Raw genomic sequence first — 23,344 nt, 5'->3', positions numbered from 1 at the left:
GGGGCTGCAGCCACTCCAAAATTCACCGTAGCCCCCCCGCCCCCGCGACCCTCTCTCCCAGTGCTGCCGCCTCCTGCCCTGAGTGCAACCCAACCCAGCCCAGCCCCTGCTGGGAACAGCCCAGCACAGCCCAGTCCATAGCCCGCAGTGGCAGCCCACCCCACCCCACATGCAGATCCAGGGGCACCCCCCCCCCATGCCCTCCTGGGGTGCATGTACACTCTGCATACCCAGACAAGCCACAACTCTGTCCCATGCCCCACCCTGCCCTTGTTTGTCAGCACCTGCCCCAGCCCCATTCCCTCCCTCACTGCAGGGCCTCAATCTTCCCCCCACCAAGTCCCTTCCCTTCTCCCTCCCCTTCCATGACAATAGACTTAGTAGCAACGTACAGCTGTCCAAGCTGCCAGGCTGTGCTCCATGCCCCCTACATGCTGCATTGCTGCTGTGCGCATGCACAGGGCATTTATTGGCCACATTGTCAGCCATATCAGGCCAAAAAAGCTGATTTCTGATAGTCAATTTTCTTTATATTGGTGCCGATCTGATATTGGACCGATGTATCGATGCACCTCTAGTTGTAATAATCCATACACTTATAATCGACATCGTATATAGCTTCAAATCATTTCATTCCTCCTTATGCTGAAGTTCTTATATTGGGATTGGAAACATCAAGCCATAAATAAGATGCATCCAAGGTGTTTGCTTATCAGGTCTTTTTTACAGAAAAGAGAGCAGTAATAATTGGCACAAGAGCACAAATATCCCTTTTTGTTGTTAATTCTATTTTTTATTTATTTTTTTGCATTATTTTAGTACCTAAGGGTATGTGTAGACAAAGCAGTGGACCCTAAATTGAAGCGGTGTTTTTAAAACAGTGGGTTTTTAAAAACACCACTTCAATTTAGGGCCAATTAAACCCCCGTGTCATGCACACACCTGACTTACATGCCTCTCCAGTGGTGGGAAGGGGAAGGCAAGCTGCTGGCAGGTGGAGTGGTCCCTGGGCTGCAGGGGGGAGTGGGGGGAGCTGGTTCTTCCCTCTGCAGCAGTGACAGTCCCCCCCAGGCAGCACATACCTGCAGGCACCTGGCTCTGGTGGTCCTGGGAGGCACCACAGCCATGGAGGGAAGTAGCGGGGCCCTGTGCAGCTCAGGCAGACAGGCAGGCTCTGGGCTAGTGGGGGGAAAGATCAGGCTCACTGTTTTTTTTTCTCCCTCTCTTGGGCAGAGCCTGCCCTCCCAGACTGCTGTTAGGCTGCCTGCAGGGCTTCCTGCAGAGCCCCTGAGCTGCACAGAGCCTGGTGCTTCACTCCGTGGCTGGTAGGGCCAGCAAACTAAAACTCCTCAGAGAAGTTTAGTCTGCTGTGCCCCAAGTCATTTAAGGTGCATTACACCACCGAGTTTGCTACAGCAGCTGTAATTAATGCACAATATGCCACCAACACATGCAAGCACCGATACCATTAAAGTGGTGCAAAAGCACTTAGTCTGCTTTAAAGAGTCTTGCGCCCATGCCTGTCATTTCGTCTATACGTGGCCTAAGTGCCCCCCCTAGGTCTTGTGTCTGAATCCTTCTCTTGCAGCTTGGCCAGTGAGACAACAGTCCTGATTCTGAGCTTACCATTTTAGTTTAAGACAAATTGGAACAAATGGAAAAAAAAACAAGTGAAACAAAGAGAAGGGAGGGATGATGAGATAACAATACTATGAGTATATACTTTATCATTGACTACTGGTGTTCACAGTTTTAGGCTAAAGCAAATCTTGTTTATTTTTATTTAATCCACATTATGAGTTATGGAATCTAAAGCTTAGTGACATTAAACCGGTGTATGTTACATTCAGCTTTTGGGTGACTGGCAGAATTCCAGAAGAGCAACATATTGGTGTAGTCAGCTCTTGACACTGATTATTCCATGTTATAGCAATGCATATGTCTGGATATGAGGATAGCCTTAATTACCTCCAGAAGCCTTTTACTGTTATAAAAGTCTTTGGAAGAAAGGAAAGAGACAGGGAAATCACTGTTTACTGCACAAATATAAAAAGTAGGTATTGTTGTTTTATGACTTGTAGAATATTGAGTCAACTACCAAGTAACTAGACAGTTCTTCATTGTGATCAGAATGATATATGTTTTAATGTTTCTGCTAATAATATTGGCAAGCCTAGATTCGAATTACACTAGTATATTTTCCTTAATAGATTTCCATTGCATTCTAAATCTGTGTTCCAATAAAATTCATTTTCCCAGCCCTCAGCAAGCTGAAAACGTTTTGCACAGTATAACATACTTCATTTCTTCTGTTTTCTTAATATGTATGAGACAGAAAGATGAACTTTCATGTTTAGAACCACTTCAGTCCCAAATTATGAAATATATATAACTTTTTCATTTGAAAATATAACAAATGCTAAGCAGGGAAGACAAATATTAGTTTCTGAGAATATTTTAGTTAATTGAATCTAATAATTCCCCTTGGAAAAAGAAGCAAAGCTTGAATTGGTAATGCAAAGTAGCTTCTTATTTAATATTAGTCTATCCACGTATTGCTAGTAGCAAATAACATTGGCATATTTGTTTTTCAGTTCTACATGCAGCCTATAAAATTAAAGTATACATCTTATGCTGATTCAACTAAAAAAATGCAGTATACTTAAAATACTGAGTTATCAGTGTTGCTTCTTTGGTAATCCCTGCCTGGTACAACAAATCCTTATGTAAGAGTTCCCACTTAAAAACCTAATTATAATAACTTTATTTTTATTCATATTTTCCCTCAAAAAATAGATCTAAGAGGCCTGAACTCACTTTTTATATTAAGCTATTTTCCCCCTAAGTCATCTTCCTTAATGATGTTTTACTAAAGAAGTAAATCCTTGTGTTATTAAAATATTTGCTTCATCTTTAAAATGTTAAGTATTGACAGTTTAGCATCTTAATGGGAACATATTAAAGTAAGAGCATTATATTTGAGAAAAGGAGGCTGTTTCTGTAAATTCATGATATAGAAGGAAGGTGATAGAATAGGCATTCATTGTGATGAGAAGATGGAAGGCTGTACACCTGTTTTTGCGGGAGGGTGACTACAGTTGCCCAGCACTTGTAGCCTAATGTAACCAGTTTCCTTCTTTCAAGCGCATGGGCTTGATAGGACAGCTATTGATACTAAATTATGTTTTAATTTTAAGGTTAACAGCAAATGAGTTAACAGCTTTGAAGTAAATAACCAGTTCTGATTTATTGTCGGAACAGATTTATAAGAAGCTTTTCGAATGTACAGTTGAAAAAAGACTGTTATAGCTATGTACCTCTATAAATCTGCCTTTATTGTTCAGCATCAATGCCAGGCTACTGGGACCCCATTACATGTTTACAGTCATTTGGCAACGTGCTTGAAACTCACTAAAGCAGAAAGTATAGATGTGATGATTTTCCATTGTTCACACTTGTTTTTGACATTAAATTAGGGGCAGAAAATTCACTCTACACAAAAATATACAGTCCTGAGGATTAAATAGGAAAAATCCATCCAGAAGGTCATTTTCTCATTTCATTGCATTGGCGAGTTTCACATTTCCACTCTCATGATATATTGTAAAATACAATTCACATACAGAGAGCATCATGGCCAAATATATGAAAAATGATGCTTTAAAAGAATATGGCATACATTTCACTTATTTCAGAAATCTGCTATGTTGATAGGTAGGCAACATTTTAGAGTATGAATAAACAGAAATATGCTTGAAATGTAAGGTCCAGCCCTGCCACCCTAATGTAAAACTTATGGCTAAGCTGCAGAATCCAAGGTTACTTGGGAGTTGGATTTTATCCAGTTTTTTTGTAATGCTTGCCTTAGACTGAGGGAATTGGTAGAAGCAGAAAATCTGTCTTCCAAGCCCTGAAAATCCCCAGCATCATAATGAGAGGAAGCCATATCATCACTATAAACAGGCTATCTGCTGTGATAGATACTAATCTCCTAGCCACAGCACACATTTCTGCTGCATGACCATGAAATACTTGCTCTCCAGAAAAGAGGAAGGCATACATGAAACTTTGTATAATATAGTTTTATATCTTCATGGATACTTGTCAGGCTCAGAGTACAGCATACCTTACTGTATTTGTTTTCCCTGGTGCCACTTATACGTAGTGCCCCCTGCCAATGCAGAAGTGAAACTATGCAGATTTGGAAAGCTAGTGCTTCCCCAGAGTTAAGGCGTCATGTGGCTGAACAACTGTTTCTTCTCTTTTTGTATCAACTAACTCAATTATGCAGATATCTGCTCTACTAAACATTCCACAATACAGAAAAACATACTGGCTTGAATATATAAATTTTGTTCTAAATACATACATGCCAAAGCAGTGAACTAGGCACTCTTAAATTACAAAATAGGCCAGATTCTGGAACCTTAATTCATCTTGGTGAATACTTGTATGTGTAATCCTTTTAAAGGAAGTGAATGGAACTACTTAAAAAAAAAAAAAAAGTGCAAGGGTTTTAAAGTTGGGTCTTGTATTTTTGACCATATTGATTGGAAAGCTAAACATTACCATTTTTAATGTAAAAGCTAAAATTAACACCTACCTAGCAATATATAACAAGTTTTTTTTTCTTGAAAGAGCTGCATGCTTCTATTAAATGCAGTTGGCTTTGCATATGCTCACTGCCACTAAGATATCAGGCTGCTTATATTTAATAGCTTAAATCAGGACTGTCCTTCTTGGGGGCTGGGAGTGGCAGGACGTTGGCCACACACTGTGCAGGCCCCGCCAAACATGGGCAAGTGTCATGTGGCCTGCATGTTATACCTAGCAGCTCCCCCCATCATACCATGTGGGCTACTGATGCACAAACAAACCCCACACACCGTGAGCTTCCTCTACCATCTTCCTCCGACTGTGGCGGCTGCACCATACAGGCCCCTCCTCCTTCCTGTGCCTTTCCAATGCACTGCACTGCACTGGACCCCTGGGTGGTAGGTAATTCCTGCTACAAGCACCAACATTGATACTGAATGAGATCCCTCAGCCCTGTGGGACAAGTTGCTTCACTGTGCCTACAAGGGCAGGGGTAGGCAGCAGAACCTTGTAGAGGAAGGGGGAACCTGGGGACTCTGGTGGCAGAGCAAAGTTAGGAGCAGCACCTGGACCAGAAGCCCAAGGCTGCCTGGTAACCCCTCAGGGCTACATGCAGCTTGTGAGCCACCACTTGGACAGCCCTGGTTTAAATAGTGTTAGGTTTAAGTGCTTCAGCCTAACATTTTTACCATGCACTCACTTTTCTGTTGTTAAAAATATGTGTTGTTAGGGGACTGCCAGAGTTGAACAAAATATATTTGATGCCTTTAAGATGTATTATAATCCAGTGTGGTGCAATTTTAATTTCCTATTATTCAGGGAACACAGGAGACATTTATTTTGCTTTCTTCAGACTTGAGAATCTTGAGATGAAAGTAAATGAAGCTTTGAAATATGTTTAGTTAAATGTTAGAACTTTTTCAGAACTCTTTACAAACTGAAACCCATTAGGACTTTCTCATTAGGATTAGATATTTGGGGCTGATTCATCACTGAAAAATTCTCATGTGATTTTCTTTTCCCCCATTTTATACATTTAACTTAATCATTATGCATGAAACATTTTTCAGGAACTTGGTATGTAAATATGGGTCTAGTCAAGGAGTGTGAAACCCCTGGCCTGAGCCAGAGCTGTGTGGCCTGGCCTGCAGGGTTCCCCAGGGGTACAGAAATTTGGCATTGCAGGAGTGGTGGCAATTAAGCCTGTCACCACTCCCCGTTCTCAAATTTACAAGTCCCATGGACCGGATCCAGCACATGGGGCCAAGCTGGGGTGGTGGGCCCAAAACTGTGTGGGGCCAGGCCCATGAACCAGATCATGCCATGGACCAAGCCTTCACCACTCATCTGTCCTGTGAGACCAAATGTTTGAGCACCACTGGTCTAGTCTATTAAGCAGTGATACTTTTAATGAAAGTAGTGTTCTATAAATGGTGCCAGCATGATAAGTATGGCAAATGCTCCTAAAGAAGAGGACAACCAAGGCAATACAAATTCAGACTTTCCTATATTGTATATCAGTGTGGATCAACAAGTATCTCATTGGTAATATAATTTCTAGGTGTCTCTTAGGGTGAGAGAAAAACAATGATCTATCTCCTTCCTTGAAGACCTGACTTTTCAGTTATTTAAAAATCCATCTTGAGATGAAACATTGTAAGACAGTTAATAATAAAGCCAGTATCTACACTGATGTCTATTGTCCTCTTCCCAAATTAAATCTGTTGATTATTTTGCATAATGCATATGTTTGCATCTTTGTTTAAAGTTAAATATGAAAATCCACAGAATATATTTGCCACTGCTTCTCATGATATAATTCTTAAAAGCCACACCTGCTGGAATTTCAACTGTCATCAAAAATAAAGTACCTAATCTTCATTATTGTGAAGAAAGTCTTAAATATATGGAGCTAGTACAACCTGAGGACTCAGGAAAGAAGGACAAAGAATGTATCTTTTGAACAAAGTCTCCAAATTTTAAGTCATCTTACAATTTGAGGGCCTGTGGCCTTGTGATTTGACCATTTCTTGAAAATGTATTGAACATTGACATTTATATTATTGTCCCCATTAGCTTTTATTTGTTTTTCAAGCTCCTCAGCTATTTTTTCCTGACAGTCAGTCTTCACAGAGAGGAAATCTGTGAGTACGTTAACAACTGTAAGTAATCTTGTTATCTTCAGCAGTATTTGGAATTCACTTTAAACAAAAAGTGTGTATTAGGCTACTCTTTCTGGAATGCTTTACAAGGAAGATGTTATGTCTGATTTTTAGGAATTTGGAGGGGTGGGGGATGAAAAGCGATGGTTGTAGGCTATAGCAAATTTGTTTTAATGGTAAAGACAATTCTACAAGGTCTGCACAATATGTCTAGGTATATGTAACGATGCCTTCTGTAGATAGACTTCCTTTTTAATAGGTCTTTTAAGTTATCTGCCTAAGTGCCTTCTTACACATTGCACTTTGAGCTGCTCAAATGTTAATTGTTGTTAGTGCTAGCTTCAGTTTGGAGTAGTCACACCTTAAAGCTAAAAACCTTCTCTGGCTGACCTCTACTTACACAGCTGTGAATTGCCACCAGAGGGTTGGCAAGCAGGGGCCTGACTAGGAGTGACAGCTGTGAGTTACCACCACAGGGCTGGTGAGCCAGGACAGGCATCTGCCCCTGCTGGGGGCGGGAGAGTGGAGGGAAGGGCAGGAACATGAAGCTGGGTGGTGGATAGTTAGTGGGACGTGTGTGGGTAATGAAATGGAAGATGGAAAGGAAATGGGAGTGGGGGAAGGGTGGTGTAATGAAGGAAGTCAGCCTCTGAAGGCTGAAATAGAAAGTAAAAAAAAAAGAATTTAAAAGGAAATAAAGAGGAAGTAAAGAAGATCTAATGATTTCATAAATTGGGTTTTGGGATTGAGGTGTGGGGGGTGCGGGTTGTGCTTCCTGGAGTGGCTGGAAGGTGGGAGTAGTGACAGAAGGCATTTTGGGGGGAGCTATTGCCCCTGCCTTGGGAAGGAAGCCACAGTTCATGGGGACCTGATCCAGACCCCTATCTTTGTTTCCTCCCCTACCCCTTCTAGACTCCACTCCTGGACCCGTCTATGCCCTGTGAGCTGTCATGTGCTCTGTAGCCTGTTTGCCAGGTCTTGCACCCCTGCGGGAGGAAAGGTTGCACCCCCAGAGGTGGGACAGGGAGTTGGCTTGATGCCAGAAATGCCGTGAGGCAGTGCAATTCAGGGTTTGGAAAGTTTGTCCATAATGAACAGGAGGGTGGGGAGGGAACACTGCATCCTGGGATGCTGGACTACTATAACTTGGGTGGCTTATCTGTGGGGAGTAACTACACATTGATAGAAAATAAGATGGGTAGGCTGCATCCAGATGAGCATGGACATGCAGTATGTGGTGCTACAGACCTGTCTGTCTGCAGGTATTTCCCATGCTGCTGCTTTGCAGTGGTGGGGGGCTTTTGGCCTCAGGAGATTCCAGGTTAAAAACAAGCTGTGCCGCTGCTAGTTGTCCCCATGGAAACACACATTGCCGCTTATGGGGATGCAGCCCTAAACTGTGCTCAAAACTAGTTTCAGATGTTTGTGTGGATAGTCCAGGGGTTAAGAGCTCTAGGAACTGCCTAAATTATTAACAAGGCCCTGAGGTACAAATAAAAAAAATGCTAAATAAACTTTAAAATGAGAGTGTGATAATAATTTTGTACAGAGCTGGGATCTAATCTGTGAATTTAAAAGTAGCTGGTTAAAGGTACCTAGTAGTAAGTAACTTCCTTTGAACAAAGTATGTTCTTTTTTTTTTTTTTTCTCAAAAAAGTCAGTGTTCCTAAAAGGAGTATTGCAGCCAACTTGCATGGTAATGAGAGCACTGCAGAATTCAAAGTGGTTTAATATGTCTTTAAGCTCTTTGGTGATAGAAAACTGCAGAGATTAAAAGGCTGATTCATAAAAAATGCATCTACTCGTTAAGTGGCTTTTTCATGTACTTAGAAAAGAGTAGAGTGTGCTTTTCTGAGCAAGGTGAACTCTGACAGTTCCTTGCAAACTTTTTTTCTCTTATGAGCAATTTTCTATCTATAATTCAAAACCAGGCCACATGACACAAAAGCATAGAGAGAGAGAAAAAAAAAGGAGCCAGCACATCTTTGAAAACACAAAATACACAACACATGTTTGTAGCTATCAAATGCAGTTCATAAAGAGCATTGAATTTCCAAGCTGGTATTAAGTGAGAGTGATATATGTTGGCCTATCAGGTATATATTAGGAGGTGTACAGCTCATCAGATGGGTGATTTCTGCAACGTTTTTTTGTAACAGCACTCAAAGGAGACATCTGAGTGCGTGTGTCTTTTCTGAACCTTTTCTTCCCTTCAAATATGCTGTGGGATTATTACTCATTTGCATACAGTGTGCCATGAGAGAAATGCAGTTATATTAAGAATTCTTCTTCTCATTTTTTTCCTAATAAAAAAGTTATCACCAACAAACCCCTAACTTGTGCCCTGAATGTGACCTTGCTTTTCTTTAAGGAATACCATATACTTTGTGAAATGTTATGGATGCTGGCTACCAAAAACCTACATGTTAAGCTGTCAAATATCAACAAAACAGATGCTCTTCCCCCTCCTCCATTTATGAGGAGTGGGACAGACCAGCACTGAGAGGCAGTGAAAGTTGCTGTAATGTAATTTACTAGAACTGCCCCATTGTCAGCAAAGATCTGATAAATTGAATAAAGTCGGCAATGGCATGGAAGAGCTACTCCTAAACTGCCAGTCACTCGCACTTCATTCTTGAAGACTTATACCCAGAATAGACAGTCCTTACTGCAAAAATTGACAAGGAATTACTGCTCCCAGCCTTGCTGTAGCCAGCAAAGGATAGCTTCTCAGAGGACTAGACAGCTTAACTGCAAGTGCGAGGCAAGAGAAAGGGAGCACCATTTGGAGAGCAGGCCAGATCAACAGTAGGGAACAGAGTTTCCCTTTTCATGACTCTTCAACATTTCAAGCTATATAACCAGTTAGAGCTCTCCTATATGGATTGGAGCATTGTGAAAACTTTCATTTTACCCCTCTCACACTGCAAAAAGCTTATCCCTTTCTTCCCTACAAGTTATGTACTGAGTGGGTGTGTTTATATGTGCCATTAATGCACATGAATCAATTCCAGAGTTTATTGCTCTGGAATGTATTGCTCCGAGGTACCACATCTTTACATACACCCAGGACTGCAGCAGGTTAAGTCAGGTCAGAGCAGCCCTGGTCGTCAGGGGGCCTGGAGGTTCAGCCTCAAGCCCAGGGCTGCTCCCCCCCAGCTCAATGTGCTGCAGAGGGGCTGGCAAAGGCACAAGGGTGCTCCAGTGGGAGCTAGTTGGCAGGCAGCCCCTGGCACTGAAGCACCCTTGTGCTCCAGCGAGCTGGGGCAGCATCTACACAGGTTCTGCTATAGAGTAAATGTGTTTATTCCAGCCTGAAAGGAGTACATGTATAGATGCACAACATTTACTGCGTAGCTAATTAGTCTACTGAGCAGTAAACATCTCATGTAGATGCGCCCAGTGTTATGTATATGTGTTATGCACGCCTCCCAACAGCTAGTACTATTCTGCGTTGTATTAATAGATTCTTAGATAGTTAGGGGCTGGAAGGGACCTTGTAAATCATCGGGTCCAGTTCCCCTGCACTAGGCAGGAAAAGACAACTGGGGTCAAGTGACCCCAGCGAGGTGACTTTCCAATCTCCTGTTGAAGATTTCCAGGGTAGGTGACTGCACCACCACTGGAGGGAGTTTATTCCACCATCTGGATGCCCTGCCTATGAAGAAGTTTTTTCCTGGAATTGAGCCTGAAGTGGCCTTCTAGCAGTTTATATTCATTGCTTCTGGTCTTCCCCGGGATGCCCTGATGAACAGCTGTTCACCGAGTTCTTGATGTACTCCCCTGATATAGCAGTAAGCTGCTACCAAGTCCCCTCTCAGCTTTCTCCTCTGTAGGCTGAAAAGGCCCAAGTCCCTCAGCCTCTTTTCATATGGCTTGTCTTGCAAGTCCCTGATCATATGGGTGGTTCTTCTCTGGACTCTCTCAAGTTTTTCCACGCCCTTGTTAAAGTGCAGTGCCCAGAACTGGATGCAGTACTCCAGCTGCAGTCTCACTGGTGTGGATTACAGTGGGAGTATCACTTCCTTAGTTTTGCATGAGATGCAGCGGTTAATGCATGTTGGTGTGTTGTCTGCCCTTCTGGCCACAGCATTGCACTGCCAGCTCATGTTCATGCAATGGTCGATCTCCACCCCTAGGTCCCTTTCAGCTGTGGTGCAAGTCAAATTGTCACCACCAAACCTGTAAGTATGTTGGGGTTTGTTTGCCCCCAGATGAAGAACCTAACACTTTTGAGTGTTGAACTTCATCTGATTCCAGTCCACCCAACTCTCCAGCCTGTCCAGGTCCACTTGTATCTCCAACCTATCTTCTGGCATGACCATGCTCCCCCATAACTTGTGTTGTCTGCAAACTTGGCCAGCAAGCTTTTCACTCCTACATCCAAATCATTGATAAAGATATTGAAAAGCACTGGTCCAAGCACAGACCCCTGCGGGACACCACTGTCCACTTCTCGCCAGGACAACACAGATCTGTTCATGAGAACTCTCTGGGTCCTACCATTCATCCAGTTTTCCACCCACTGAACTGTTGACCAGTTAAGTCTACGATCTTCCAACTTTTCCACGAGGATATAGTGGGATATTAAAGCAAAAGCCTTTTAGAAGTCTAGGTATATAATGTTGATCTTCTCGCCTGTGTCCAGGTGGCAAGAGACCTGTTCATAGAAGGAGATGAGATTGGTAAAACAAGACCTACCCATGATGAAGCCATGCTGGCTGTCATTCAGAATCTTACCCATAATGAGCATACCACACAGAAATACATAGATTCTTTAATGAGTTTTTCCAGGATTTTGCCTTGGATGGAGGTTAGGCTAATGGGCCTATAGTTGCCCAGGTCCTCCTTCGTCCCCTTCTTGAAGATAGGCACAATGTTGACCCTCTTCCAATCCTCAGGGATCTTCCCTGTATGCCACAATTTCTGAAACAGTTTTGCCAGCAGTTCCACTATGACCTCAGCCAGCTCCATCAGCACTCTCGGGCAAAGTCCATCTGGCCCTGCTGACTTATAAATGTCTAGCTTCTCTAGTTAGTTTTGCACCAGCTCAGCATCCATAGTGGGAAGGCTATCATTCCTATAATGCCCCCTGTGATCCTTATCTCGCTTGTCTTTCCCCTTGGTCCGGTGAAATACTGAAGTAAAGTGGGCATTCAGGAGTTCAGTTTTTCTCCTGAGCTCCTGAATGACTGTTACCAGCTGTCTTGATTATAAATGTCTAGCTTCTCTAGTTAGTTTTGCACCAGCTCAGCATCCATAGTGGGAAGGCTATCATTCCTATAATGCCCCCTGTGATCCTTATCTCGCTTGTCTTTCCCCTTGGTCCGGTGAAATACTGAAGTAAAGTGGGCATTCAGGAGTTCAGTTTTTCTCCTGAGCTCCTGAATGACTGTTACCAGCTGTCTTGAGGTGTTATGCAGGGGCCCCACACTTCCATTTATTTTCCTTCTGCTCCCTACATACCTAAAGAAGGACTTCTTATTGTCCTTGACTCCCATGGCTAACTTAAACTCAGTTGCCACCTTAGCTTTCCTAATCATTTCCCTAGAAGTGCAGACCACTGTTGTATAGTCCTCCTTGAGGACTGTCCCTAGCTTCCACTGTGTGTATGCCTCTTTTTTCTTTTTCAAGGGAACTGCAATGTCCCTATTGAGCCAGGAGGACTTGTCAGCCCTTCTGCTACCTTTCCTCTTCATGGGAATAGTTTTCTTTTGTGCTTCAAGAATCATGTCCTTGAGGAATGACCACTCTTCCTGCACCCCATTCGCCTTCTGTTCCTGGTTCCACATCGTCTCCCCTACTAATGCCCTGAGCCTGCTGAAGTCAGAATTTTTGAAGTCCAGGACTTCAGTCCTGCTAGTTGATTTGTCAATCTTGCAGTGGACAGTGAACCTGATGAGCTTATGGTCGCTGTCACCCAGGCTACCCTCAATGTTCAAGCCACACCACAGATCAATTCCTTTGGCCAAGACCAAGTCTAGGAGAGTGGTACCTCTGGCTGGCCCTTGCACTTCCTGTGTCAGAAAGAGCTCCTCAATTACAATTAAGGAGCTACATGACCGATCCGATCTAGCCAAGTGTTCCTTCCAATCTCTGTCCGGGTAATTTAAGTTGCCTATGACAACCAAATCCCTTGCATGCATGGCCTCTGTCAGTTCTTGAGAGAACTCCAGATCAAGCTCCTCCCCTTGGTTCAGTGGCCTGTAGTAAATGCCCACAGTTAGGTCTCTCTTATCTACCCTCCCCACCCCACCCCCCCAAGCTTGAACCAGAGGTTTTCAAGTTGCTTATCTTTGGGCCAATGTCAGCCTTCAGAGAGGTGTACTCCTCCCTCACATAGAGAGCTACCCCTCTGCCTTTTCTCTCTGCTTGGCCCCTTTTGTGGAGGGTGTAGCCCTCTCTGGCTACGCTCCAATCATGTGAGGAGTCCTACCAGGTCTCCGTGATCCCTACCAGATCATATTGCCCACTAGAGAGAAGGAGGGCTAGTTCCTCCTGTTTGTTCCCCATGCTCCTGACATTGGTGTATAGGCAGCTGAGTCCCTCAACTGACACCCTTGATTTCCTGAGACACTGTGGGAGAACCGTTCCATTACCATTTTCAAAAACAGTTATCCATGTGGGAGCTTTCCTGTGTGCCAGTCCCCAGGCATGCTTCACTTGGAGTTTCCCTGTCCCCCAGCAAAGTCAGTTTAAAGCCCTATCTATTAATCTCCTGTTGCTACCTGATGTTATGCTTTAAAAGCATTCAGTTAAACCTTTCTTTTTTTAAGGATAATTGCCTAGTTGCTCTCCATCTGATTTCACTGGGGAAAACCAGCCCTTCCAGTACACCAAACCTATGCATCTGTGACCACTGGTAAACATGACCTAAGTAGGTCATGTTACAACTTTGTTCTACATGCTATATAAATCTCTTTCCTCTGTATCCACCCATTCTTCAGTAGAAGTAGCACCATATGAAGCCTTGCAACTCATTCAGTTTTTGTAATCTAATATTCAGCAAATAGTTGACTGTGCCTCGTTGACAATGAACTTTATGCAATCATGGGAAACGGGCTAGGTACCAGAGGACTGGAAAAGGGCCATTGTAGTGCCTTTTGTTAACAAAAAAAAAAAAAAAAAAAAAGCAAAAAGTAGAACTTAGGCAACTATAGACTGGTTATAACATCACCTCAGTACCTGGGAAGTACTAGAGCATATCCTAAGGTAGGCTGTTTGAAACCATCTGGAGAAGAAAAGGATAGATGGATTTATGAAGCATACATTGTGTCAAACAAACTTCAGCTCTTCCTTTGACACTTGAGTGGATTAAGGGAATGCTGTGGATATAGTGTATCTGGATTTCAGGAAGACTTTGGATAGGGTCCCATATAACCTTCTCATAAACAAATTGGAGAAATGTGGGCTGGGCAAAACTGCTATGAGATGGATAGATAACTAGCTGAGTAGCCCCTAACAAAGATAACAGGTTCATGTCAGAATGGCAAAAGTTTTCAAGTGGAGTCCCACAGGGTGCTGTTCAATAAGTTTATTAATGATTTGGATTCTAGCACAGAAAGCTTCTTAAGCAAGTTTTCAGGTGACATGAAACTGAGAACAACTGCAAACATGTTGGAGGATGGGAGCACAATCAGAATGATCTCGACTGATTGGAAAGCTGGGCTAGAGCTAACAGAAGGAAGTTCAGTGCGGACAAATGCAAGGTGATACACCTTGGAAAGAATAATCAATAACAGATATAAAATGGGTGGCACCTGGATGCATGGCAGTACTATGGAAAATGATTTGGGAGTCTTGGTGAACAACAAACTCAATACGAGTGTGCAGCATGGTGCAGCCACACAAAAGGCAGATGTGGTTTTGGGATGCATCAACAGAAGCATTAGGTACAAGACAGGGGAGGTGACAGTGCCTGTCTATTCAGCACTGTATAGGCCTCATCTGGAGTATTGTGTGTAGTTTGGGCTCCACATTGAATTAGAAAAGTTAGAGAGGGTTCAGAGCCAGGCAACAAGATAATAAAGGGCTTGGGAGGCAAGTCATATGAGGAGAGGCTGAAGGAGCTAGGCATTTTCAGCTTGTGGAAAAGGCACTTAGAGGGGACGTAATAGCAGTTTTCAAATACTTGAAGAGTTGTCATGAAGAAGAGTTTCCATGCCTCCCCCCCATGCCAGTTCCTGCCCACTGGACCTGTAGTGGGCAGCCTGCATCCTCCCCCCACCCCACAGGCTCCACTCCAGCAGTGCTGCCTGCAGGGAAGGGGAGAAGGCGGAGTGGGGTGGGTGGGTAGGAAGCTGGGCTCTGCACTCTGCTGTAGCCGCAGCAGCTGCTGACTTACACAGGTGGCAGATGGGGCTCTGGCATTGCTTGTGGGGGAGCACAGGGGACTGTGGTGGAAAATGTGGAGCACCAGCAAGGCTTGTGGGCAGGGACTGGGGGTCACCTCAGGTTGTGGGGGGCTGTGGGTTGGGATTGAGGGGCCATGCTGAGGAAATGAGGTCTTAAATGTGTCATGCTGAGGAAACATGTGGGAAGCACTGATCTAGGCATAGCTACACTATATTCTGCTATGGTCGTTTCCCATGCTTCTGGACTTTGCTGGTTGTCCAAACCCCCTCTTTCTGCTACATGCATAAGGGTGTTTTTAAACCTTCGTCAGAGGCATTGGGTGTTGGTTACATCCAAGGCTTCAACCGGGCTGTGCCAATGCACCTGCTGGGATCAAGGCTAGAGGTTCCTGGTTAGAGGATCTTGCTCCTCCACTCAGGGCCAGAATGAATGCCATATTTGGTTCAGGAGGAAATTTTACCCCATGGTCAAATTGGTACAGACTGTGGGGATTTTTGCCTTGCTTTGTAGTAGTGGGTGTGACCTTCTACCCAAGATCTCTTCAGCATATATTTACAGCATTTCATAGAAGCAGGACATTGGCTGCCATGTTTCCCCAGCATTACCTGTACCAGGTTAGGATGTTAGGTCTATTTTGTGTCAGGGATGATGGAAGTCTTATATAGAGTTTACGTAATGAATCATATAGGATTGTTTGGATAGTGATGATCCTGCCTCAGGCAGGGAGGTGGACTAAATGACCTCTGGAGGTCCCTTCCAGTCCTGCTTCTCTATGATTCTATGATTTACAGTGCCTCTAGTACACTAGGATCATGTTCTGTCCCAGTATTTCCCCAGGCCTACATGGCTTCTAGATCAGGTAAGAACAGGTACATTTAGTCTAGCCTGGCTGCATTAGCATGTACACACACTTGATATATTTTAAACATTACATATCTTATGGAACTTTTTATAACTTTGTCTCCCTCTGCATGTTACACTTAAGGTGGAATTAACTGGTTAATCATGCCTTAAATTGTGACCCAGCTACATATTCAACTAATTAATGGCTTGATAAAACAAGCAATAAGCTACAAAGTTATTCCACAAAAATGTGGAATAACTTTGTAGATGGTTTTAATCATACCATTTATTGAATGTGTGGCCAGGTGTGTTCCTCTGTGGCTGGGAGCTCCATCAACTGAGGGGCTCCCAGCCCACAGGGATGTATCACCTGCTGCCAGGTCCACAGGTGATAAGGCTGGCAATGGTGGCAGAGTTCTTGATACCACCCCTATTGTAAGCCTTTCCATTTGTGGGGTTTCTGGGAGAATACTTCTCCTCCACTCCATGAGCCTCATCAGCAGTGGGGCTCACAGCGAGGGCAGTGTTCTCCCCAGTGCCTCCATTGGGAGCCCCTCACCTCATGAGGCTCATGGTGGTGGCAGTGTTCTCCATGCTGCCCCTGCTGCAAACCCCATACCTCATGAGGCTCACAGCAGTGGCACCATTCTTCCTGCAGCCCCCATTGAGAGCCCTACAGCCCACAATCCCTCCATAGCAGTGATAAGACATAATGGGATCTAATGCGTGATTGTGTGGATCACACATTAAATCCCATTACAGCTTTACTTACATCTGTGGAGAGGTCCTTAAGAAACAAAAGGCAGACCTTAGCATAAGTTTTCCCCCAAAACTCAGTCATGTCTAGGACTTCCTTGCAGGGCTTTCATGACTCAGACCCTAGTTCCTTTTCATCATAGAAATTCTTCTTGCTCTTTAATATCCCAAATTATGCTAACAGACACTAGTAATTGCTCCATCTGTCTAAGGAAAGCTTTGGTTTCTAAATCCGGGGTGGGGGGGGGTGTCAAAAGAGCCTGGTATTCTTCTGGGTAGTTTAGTAGTTTGCCAACTTACTACACAGGACTTCTTCAGCTTGCTCTTGTGTTCAGAGACAATCTCTCACAGAGGTTCTACTCTGAAAAGTAGAGCAGATAAATGAATGCTAAAAGATTTGAGTGTTTGTTCTACTTCATGTCCAGCAAGGTATAACTCGAAACAGGGGTGACATGTAGCGGGTGCACACGGGTGCACTTGCACCCCCTGAGTGTGGCAGTTCACCTCCTACAAAAAGGCACTGCCAACACTGTTGGCAGTGCCTGTGGGCAGTAACTGCTTGCTACCAGCAGCGTCTTTGGGACCTCTGCGCTTACCGCCACTGCACTCCTGCTGCCACTGCTGCACTCTCGCTGCTGCCGTGCCCCCCCAGCTGTTGCAGGCATGCATTGTTCATGACTTGAAAGTTGCCAGCAGGTACCTGACTGCCTCAATAGATTTGCACCCAATAGACTAACTACTGCTACTGTTCTGCTGACTTGGTATAAATTGCTGTGGACCAGAGCACAAATTAGACTGTGTGCTGTGCTAGCATGGCTATGAGCATAGGCACAAGATCATGCAAGCACAAAGGCCCTGGTTCCCCTCAGGAAGAGGCCAGGGTGATCCCCCATCCCTAACTGAAGACTGCACGCATGCATGTGGTCAGGAATACAGCCCCAGGCAGTGGTGGAGAGCAACTCTCCCAGCTGCCTGCAGGTAAGTCCACGGAGGAGACAGACATGGCCCCCATGGTGAGGGAGGCAGTGGGGCAGGGGCTGGGCCTGTGGGTGATGCCCAGCCAGGGCAGTACATGGGACCCAGGGCCAGGATGGGGAGTGGACATAGCTACAGACAGTGGGGCAGAGGGGCTGGCTCCCTGCCACTGCACACACTCCCAGGAAGGGGAGAATGGGGCAGCATGAGCCCCCCAGGTATGTGCAAGGGGAGGGGTGGATGTGGGCTGCCTGTGGTGGGCTTAGAGCTCCCCACTCTGCTGTCCTCCCCCTTGGAGCCCCATGCTGGCTATGCCACCAGGGTAAGTGCCCTCCGCCTACCTGGCAGCAGCAGGGGTAGTAGCACAAAGTTGTCCCACACTGTTTCCAGACAAGCAGGGGAAACCCCACCATGGTGGCATGGCTGCTGCAGGGCTCCAGGGACTGCAGCAGGGTAGAGATCCTCAAAGCTGAAGTGGGCAGCCCACATCCGCTCCTGATCCGCTAGAGGCTCTGCTCAGCTATGCTCTGGCCATTTCATGGGGGGAGGGGAGGGCAGAATCTTAGCCCTCCCTCCAGTCAAAAATAAAAGTCTATTCTCTGAGTGCTTGCCAGGAAGTATACCCAAGATAAAAGACTTGATAGAAGCTCTGTGTAGGTTCTCAAGGCCAAAGATCTTGGAGAAAACCTTCAAGGGATCCATCAGCAACAGGCTAACAGAAGGCAACCTTCTGAATGCCAGCCAATGTGGCTTTGTTACTGGTAGGTCTAGCTTGACCAACCTCATCTCCTTCTATGACCAGATGATGTATTGCCTAGAAAAGGGACACGAGGTTGATGTCATATATCTGGATTTCAAGAAAAGCTATGACTTAGTCTCCCATGATATCCTTATGGTTAAGCTGAGGAGCTGTGACCTCGATCATCATATGAGCCAATAGTGGGGGAAATAGCTCCAGGGTTAGACCCAAAGAGTACTAGTTAATGGGCACAAATCACTGTGGTGCAAGGTGACCAGTGGCATCCCTCAGGGCTCAGTACTCAGGACAGTACCCTTCAACATCTTTGTTAATGATCTGAATTCAGGTGTCAGATGCAGGCTTGCAACATTCACAGGTTACACCAAACTGTGGGGGGAAGCGGTCACACTGGAAGACAGGCTGGGGTTACAGGCTGACCTGGACACATTCTCAAGGTGGGTGGACCAAAACTGGATGGCCTTCAATGTAGAGAAGTGCAGGGTGCTCCACCTTGGGAGGAAGAACCAGCAGCATACTTATAGGCTCACTAGTACCACGACTAAAAGAGACTTGGGAGTCTTGAGTGACCACAAGATGAACATGAGCCACCAATGAGATGCCGTAGCTGGCAAAGCAAACCAAACTCTGGCATGCATCCACTGATGCATCTCAAGCAAAACCACAGACGTCATCCTCCTGCTTTACTTGGTCTAAGTGAGGCTGCAGCTGGAGTACTGCATCCAGTTTTTGGCCCCCACTTCAGGAGGGATGTGGATAAGCTTGAGAGAGTTCAAAGGAGAGCCACCCATATGATCAAAGGCCAAGAGGGTAAGCCTTATGAGGAGAGCCTAAGGGACTTGGGATTCTTCAGCTTGGAGAAGAGAAGGCTTAGGGGGTACTTGGTAGCAGCCTACAAGTGTATAAGCGGGAGTGCATCAGGACCTGGGAAGACAGTCGTTCATCAGGGCTCCCCAAGGGATAACAAGGTCTAATGGCCACAAACACCTGGAAGGCTGATTTAGACGGAGATTAAAAAAAACTTGTTTACAGCCTATGCGCCCAGGGTCTGGAACAGACTCCCCCCAGAGGTGGTGCAAGCACCTACTCTGGACTTATTCAAAAGGAGTCTTGATGTTTATCTTGCTGTGATCATTTTATCCCAGTAGACTTCATACCTATGGCAGGGGGGCTGGACTCGATGATTTCACGAAGTCCCTTCCAGCCCCTAATGTCTATGAAATCTATGACAAACTGGTCCCACTGCCTGATTTTTGGGTTTTGTCTCTCACTGAGAGGACAAAGTAAATTAGATGGGGGAAAGGGGTGGTTCTTGGCAGTGTTTTCAGGCTTGCCACCAAGGCAGAGTAGATATTCCCTAAATTCCATATTCAAAACTTATAAAGGCACTTAGAAGCCATGCTCTTACTGTAAAGCACTGGAAATGCAAGCTTCTAACTATGTAAAAATAACTTTGAACCTGAGACCTAAGGAGTTCAGAAAAAAAAATTATACAAAACTCCCTTTGATTTCAGTGGGGCAAGATTTCATCTACACTCTTCATAGTATACTCTATAACACACACCGAATAAGAAAAAAATGCCCTTCCCTTTCAGTTAATGCATGTGACATTGACCACTACTAGTGTCAGGACTAGAGACTAGATAAAGCATTTCTCTGTTCTGACATGTTATGCCTTTATAATTGTTGTTTTCAAAATGAAAGGGGTAATATCACCTTTGAATTAAAAGGAAAATAAGTAGTAGAGTGACAGATTCTAGGTAGAAGAGTCATGGGTAGAAGTGAACTGTGTAATGTGATGGATGTAGTGGAAGGCAGCCAATGTTTGTTCCTGATGTTTTATTGAGTAAAGTGTTGTTTATATTATATATCCTTTGAAGGGTAAAACAAGTGTATCCACCTCTATTCTAAGTATTTCAGAAAATGCTTTGTACCCGCTTCCGTTCCACCAGGAGTTCGCGCACCGCCTTCGCCCGGACCCGAGCGCTACCGGCGCCTGGGGTGTCTTCGGCTCCTCCGGCCCTGCTGGAGGTAAGCAGACCCCTTGACCGCCGCAGGGGTCTCCCAGTGCCCCCGCTCCCCTGGGACATGCATATTCATAATTTTTCACTTATTGCCACAAACGCATAGTCTTCTCTATCTTTCTGAATCAATTTAAACATTTGTCATGATAACGTAAGTGCATTTATGGTAAGCAATTAAGCACCTGCTTAAAGGAAAACTCAGACCACTATTGTCAGTCATTCAATTTAAAGATATAAAAATAAGGGAATTATTCTTATCACACAAAATGAAATTTTAATTTTATTTCTGCATTCTGGCATACATTCAGGTGATAGCTATTTTCCCCAAAATGATGTTATTCTGCCCATCAGTAGTCCATTATAAGGCCACCTGGATATATTTTTTAAATAACAAAATATTTTAATATTTAAAATGTAAAATAAACACAAAATAAAGTGATGTTCTTGTGATTAATTTATTTTAAGTATCTTATAAGTAGATTTAATGTTGCATTTTCTGCAGGTTGGTCAATAGCAATGAAACCCAACAAATCTTTCAAAGATTCTATAAAAAGAAATTGTATGCAGTCACTACTTGTAATTATAATTGTAAATTGTAATTCATGGAGTTTTTTAACATAAAGTAAAGCAACTATGTTCTCTTCAACTTCCTGAGTATAAAAATTCTTAGGTTCTGTGCCCTGGGTAGTGATGCGTACAGTATGAGTAGGTCTCCTGATGCAGCTCATATTGGTAGCAACTCCAGAAAGATGGCAGCTCAGACTTTTCAGATCATAGAAAAGTAATGTTGCTAACATATACAATCATGTAGTTGAACGATAGCTTTATACTTTTCATCTTTTGAAACTAACTCACAGGTGTTTAAGCTACCAATAAAGTAGTTATCTTTTTTTGTTTACTCAAGTTTTAAATATATTTACTAGAACAATTAATGGTTATTTATATTACAATTTCCTTATGTCTAAATTTGGGCTATACAGAATTAAAATGCTTTCCTGAATCTAGCTGGTCAATGGAATCTGTTATCCTGTTAACACACAACCATCCACACCCAGGTTTTTGCTGTAATTCAAACAGGCACTATCATGCAAAGACATAACATTAAAAATTGGGCATGACGTTAAAAACTTTGGTACTGCTTCAATTTAAAATGAAGACATTTGAAATAGAATGTCTGACCCACATTCAATAAATTCATATATTTGAAAGTCTCAATCTTTGCATTTGTACCTGGAACTTCCCCTCTTAAAAAGGAACAACGCTTTCAGAGAAATGCCAAGTCATTTGTCAATATTTGAGTAGAGAATTGAATTGCTTATTATATACCATAGGAATGAATGAATGTCCTTGTATACACTCCAATCATAACAACATTTTGAGCTTTTTAAAATTTATACAGCATCTGTTTTGGCAGAGTAGCCAACAATTCAGTTATTCATATTGCATTTGCACATTTGATTCAATAATCTTTTTTTTTTTTTTTTTTGGCAGATGTACAACAAATAGCAATCGACTGGCTCACTGGAAATTTTTATTTTGTGGATCACATCAGTGACAGGATCTTTGTGTGTAATCACAATGGAACCGTGTGCATTACCTTAATTGATCTTGATCTTCATAATCCTAAAGCAATAGCTGTTGACCCAGCATCAGGGTAAGATTATTATTACAATGCATACATGAATGCCAAAAAATTGAAATAATGTTTCAATATTTCAATCCTTCATTTTTTTTAAATCATTCCTTTGGCATTTAATGAAAGGTGAAATTATTAATTCATCAAACATCTTTAATTTATCCCTGTAAAAGTCAAGTGATGCTATGTTCAGTATAAATACTACATTTGTTTCATTCGTGTCTAGAGAAACCACATTTGCAGTTATTTATTAGGATATTAATTTTGGTGCCTCAAAAAAGTTAAACAATATTATCACAGTGAAAATGTACACAGCATGAGCTTGTATCAGTTGTAACAAGTAACTTAGGGCCTTGTTGTTTTACACTTAGAACATGGTTTGTTGTGGGGTTTTTTAATCATGGTAAGCATTATGCTGAGTGAAAGTTTTCTGAACAATTGTTTGGTAACCCTTATGATATGGGCTGGAGCCAGTGGCTAACAAACCGCTCGTTGTGGGTCCCAGCCCTTTCATCACCATTGAGCTGGATCAAGACTCCAGTGCAGGGAGCTGGTACTGGCAATCAGTTGTTTGTCCATCCCGGCCCTTGCACTGCACCAGTCTTGGACTGGTTCTAGTGCGATTCCAGGGCTACCGAGAAACCACTGTTTGTCAGCCTCAGACCATGCTGGAGTGGGTGAAGACCCACTGGTATCATCTCCATGGAGAATTCCCATGATAGTGTTGGGCAATGTGTAGTCTGCTGTCTGGAGATATTTCTTGCCTGAAAGGTCCTAACTTTGGTACTATACAGGCACATCCAGACAAGCACGCACATGTGGTATATAGCGCTAGAGCTGCACACCGCATGTAGCACACATGCAGGCATTCCCCACACTTTTAATTTGCAGGGCAGGTGGGGGGTTTTGACCCCACGGTTAAAAAATAAAAAATTAAAAGTGGTGTGATAAGTGGTGGCAGTGTGCACCATCCAAAACCAGAGCCTGGCCAGCTAGAGCCACACTCCAGCTCCTAGCCAGGCTCTCTGCTGCAGAAGTGCCATGGCCGCATCCCCCAGAGGCCCCCAGGACCCCAGCCCAGGTGTTGGCAACAGCCTCCCCTATCCAACCCAGGGCAATGTGCTCTGTGCCAGAGCGCGGGTACATGGGGGTTCCTTGGGGACAAGTAGCAGTGGCACGTGTTGTGCTGCTGCTGTTTGTCCCTGGGGAAATGCACTTTCCCACTCATGGGGACACAATG

The 23,344-nt window shown here is 43.9% G+C and overlaps 1 protein-coding gene across 1 annotated transcript in view; it reads left to right on the top strand.

Annotated features, from left to right (window-relative positions):
* The window catches only part of LRP1B (LDL receptor related protein 1B), a 1,375,759-nt gene that overhangs the window by 470,495 nt on the left and 881,920 nt on the right, over positions 1 to 23,344 (top strand). Inside the window, exon 7 of the mRNA XM_006028602.1 lies at positions 21,960 to 22,122. Coding sequence (XP_006028664.1) covers positions 21,960 to 22,122 — 163 coding nt within the window. The remainder of the gene's footprint in view (positions 1 to 21,959; positions 22,123 to 23,344) is intronic.

Source organism: Alligator sinensis, unplaced genomic scaffold (genome assembly GCF_000455745.1).
Source record: "Alligator sinensis unplaced genomic scaffold, ASM45574v1 scaffold533_1, whole genome shotgun sequence".
In the NCBI taxonomy this organism is placed as follows: Eukaryota; Metazoa; Chordata; order Crocodylia; family Alligatoridae; genus Alligator; species Alligator sinensis.
This window is presented reverse-complemented; position numbering and strand designations above follow the sequence as displayed.